We start from the raw sequence: 3,828 nt of genomic DNA on the forward strand, positions 1-3,828 counted from the left end.
ATTATTTAAAACAAATAAATCATAAACCGGATAAAATAAAATCAAATACGATAAAATGAGGTACAGTGTAATGTAATACAATAATATGAAATTGAGTTTAAAAATTAATTAAAAAATAAAAATAAAATTAAGTAAGTTAAAATAAAATAATTAAAAATCAAAATTTCAAGCAAAATTTTAGTGCAATTTTAATAATCGTCTGGGTAAAGAAAAATTTAGTAAATATTTCGGCAAAAATCTACTAAATCTACTAGTATATTTTTTATAATATAATAATTATTAAATTCTTAAAATTTAAATATTTCGTTTTAAATTTTTTACTAAATTTTAATTAAAAAGAGGCCTTTTTAATACTGTTTGGAGTAGAAAATGTAAGCACATTTTTTATGCGAGTTGGAAAATTTTTATTTAAAAAGATAAAAAAAGATTAATTAAATAGATTTTAAATATTTTGCCATTTGTGGAACAACACCAAAAATAGGAAAGCCAGTTCTGTCAATTATTTACTTTTATTTTTTATATTTTAAATAATTTTGAGGAAATTGGATTTTTTACAATATGCGAAATGCAATAAAAGTAAAGTTTTTTGCAATAAAATTTATTTGTATATAAATTTGTATTGGAAATTTTACTATGGCCTACTGCAATTTGTAATTTCGTTTCTATAATATTTTGTAATTAGTAACTTATATGAATTTCTTTTTGAACTAGAAACGAATTAAATATATTGTAGAAGGCGTCCTTGCAGCTAGACATCTCACGACATATTTGAAGTGATGGGAAAACATTAAATTCTCTGCCCTGTTTGCTTAGGATTTCGCAGAAGCAAAAGCTACTGATCTTCCCATGCATTCTACAACACTCTGTAGCATACATTTAGGATTGTCAGCAAACAAGAAGTGGGCGCAAAAAATATTATATCTAACCAGAGCTGTAGTAACGCTAGTTAACTTGCTTTGTGTGAGCAATCCTTTCCTAGGTGCTTTCCATTTGCTTTCCTAGCAATCCTTTTCTAGTTTTCCATCATTTTAAGCTCATAAATTTATATTATAAGTACTCATATGCGGAAGATTTTGTTGCCAGTTGCCCTAAATGTATGGATGCTCCAGTGCCAGAGCATTCATAGAAAACAAGTGTGTTATGTAATATTTCCAAAATAGAGCATTTATTAAAAAAATATGTGGTACACAAGTAAAATGTCTTATATCATACACTATCTATAGAATCTAAATTTTTTAGAATAATCAAATAAATAAGCTTCGTTTTTCAACTATTTAATAGTTTAATACTTTTCCTTGTAATTTTGGAAGATACTTTGAACTTTTAGTGCCTTTTTAATAGAGTTTTAAATACTTTTTTACCACTTTGATTTCTGGAAATAAGCAGTTTTATGTACGTGGAAGAAATTTGTTAAGCTTTACATTTAATTTGCTAAATCTAAAATAGTCTGACTACCATCACTACGTACACTGAATGTCTTTTTATTTTTATATTAATTTTTTCAATTTATTATTTTTTATATATAATTTTTTTTTTGCTTAATTTTTTCTTATGCCAAATTAACCAAACTATGTTCTATAACATTTCATTAACCATTAACCCGAGGCACAGCCTTTTCTAATACTTTTGATTTTAGCTTAAACAAATCCGAATCCTGTCCTGCTTATAGCTACGTACTTAGGCATAACTTCGTGTATAACTACAGCCATACATGCTTATATATATGTACATGTGTGCATCTAATGCAATTATCTTTTACAAGTCTTTTACTGTATTCGTGAAAAACATTTCGTTTTCTCCAAAGCAAGTGTCTATAACTACTACATTACTTAGATAATCAGCCTCTTTTGCGATACGTCTACGTTGATTCAAAGTTCCTTTGTTTCACGTTTACATTCACTGCTTTCGTTGCAATGCTGCGCACGCCGCCCGCCCTATCCCTCTAATGCATTGCATAGGGTGAACAGACAGTGTAGCGCGGCACACGCGAGTACAAACCGGACATGCCCTTCATGTAGACATAATGCACAGGTGGTCGCAGTATGCTCTGCTGCTTCTTCTCCTTCTTTTTGCTGCTGCTGCTGCTGCTGCTGCCGTTGCGATTATTGTTATTTTTGCTACTGCTGGAGGAATTGCTGCTAGCACTGGCATTACCGTCGCCGCTGCTGCTATTTCCACTGCTGCGACTTGACGAGGAGGATAACATTTCTGGCAAACTGTGCTTCTTATTTTTGCCATTCAAATTTACTACGTCATCGGTTTCCTTCGGTTTGACATCCTTGAAACAGCGTAGCGGTGTGCTGCTGCACGACAACGACCTCATCGACGGGCTGCTGATAAAATGGCTCAACATACGTGTCACCGATGAAGCAATAGACATGCGGCTAAGGTGTAGACGCCTATGTGAACTGGACTGCTTTTGCTGGCCGTGATGTTGCTGGTGATGTTCACGCTTACATTTGCGCTTTTGTTGTTGCTCACAACGTTCATTGTGATTTGAATACTCATCATCCTCATCGCTGCTATTCGTATCGGTATTTTGGCCGGAGCTGAAACTATGCGCCACATTGACATCGGACGAATGATGCTGGCGGTACATTTTGAACGAAGAACATACATCCGCTTCATCATCACCATCACCGTTGTAGGCATCCACCAAACAATCAACGTCAAATGGACAGAAAGCAGGCGAATATGATGAGCCACTGTACGCTGAGGAGGAGAGTGTGTAACGCGAGGCATGCTGCGATTGCTGTTGATGATGATTCCGCTGTTTTTGGTTTTTCGACTCTTGTACCAGATTATCAGCGCCACTGTAACTCAGATCAATATTTGAACCGGTGAGGTGAAATTCTATGCGGGAGCCACGCTCATAGCTCAGTGAGAATGAATCTGTCGAAGAGCTGGGTAAATCATCCTGACTGTTGTACCCGTACGAATGCAGTTGCTTTTGTGGGAGATGACGAGGGTTTTGTTGCAAGAAGGAACAACCCAAGTGCTTGCCTATGCAACTCAAAAATCCGCGTGTTGTCTTAAGATCGCGTGATGATTTGGCTTTAAGCGTTTTGCTGTCGGTCGTCGAAGACTCCGCTGAGAGTTTGTTATCGACGTGGTATGGCGATGGGGGAGCGTTTTTTGGGGTAGACATTGATGTAACGGGTGTAGATTTGGGAGGAGTTGTTGATTGTGTGTTGTGTTTTTTCGGCGTTAAGTTATCCATTTTCATGTTTGCCAAAAATATTTGTAGCTTTTGTTGTTTTCACAATATTTTTAGCAGTTTAGTGATTATTTTCCTTAAGCCGCTGATTTGGCTTTTTTAAAAACACTTTTTGTGTAACCACACAGCTTGAGAATTTTCAGTTAGTTCAACAGTTCTTTGCAAGATATTGTTTTTTTTTTTTATTTATTTTAGTACCTGCCAAGGTTTATATAACTTTTTATTGAACTTATTTTTTGTTGTTCACACTTTTATTTTTTTTCAAAATGTTTTTATTTGAACAATTTCTCTTGTATTTTCAAATAGTAACGGTTTTATTCACTTTCTGTATATTCCGCAATTTTCACTGAGATATTCCAGCTTTGAAGCGCAACAAACATATGCCTGCTCCCAGTCATAGTCAGCGCTTTTATAGCCCAGCTGCCTCAGGGACGGGGTCGTATTCGTTCACATTATCGCAGCATCGTTTCAATGGGAACCGTTATAGCGAAGCTTATTTGCGTCGTATGCAACCTTCGCACCAGTCGCAACAACAACTGCAAACCACTCATACATATATAGTATAAGAAAATTTGAATGAATTGCCACAGCAGACACGAACTGAGCTTAGC

The 3,828-nt window shown here is 35.1% G+C and overlaps 1 protein-coding gene across 1 annotated transcript; it reads right to left on the reverse strand.

The window, feature by feature from the left end:
- Positions 1-741: 741 nt before the first annotated feature.
- On the reverse strand, positions 742-3,596 carry LOC128860265 (dual specificity protein kinase splB). Its single transcript, XM_054097677.1, has one exon. The coding sequence runs from the start codon at positions 3,224-3,226 to the stop codon at positions 1,943-1,945; it is 1,284 nt and encodes a 427-aa protein (XP_053953652.1). The 5' UTR covers positions 3,227-3,596; the 3' UTR covers positions 742-1,942.
- Between the last annotated feature and the right edge of the window lie 232 nt (positions 3,597-3,828).

Source organism: Anastrepha ludens, chromosome 4 (genome assembly GCF_028408465.1).
Source record: "Anastrepha ludens isolate Willacy chromosome 4, idAnaLude1.1, whole genome shotgun sequence".
Lineage (NCBI taxonomy): Eukaryota > Metazoa > Arthropoda > Insecta > Diptera > Tephritidae > Anastrepha > Anastrepha ludens.

Bases quoted from the DNA above. Each gene is read 5' to 3' on its own strand.
- LOC128860265 (XM_054097677.1), bottom strand. From the start codon at position 3,226: ATGAAAATGGATAACTTAACGCCGAAAAAACACAACACACAATCAACA.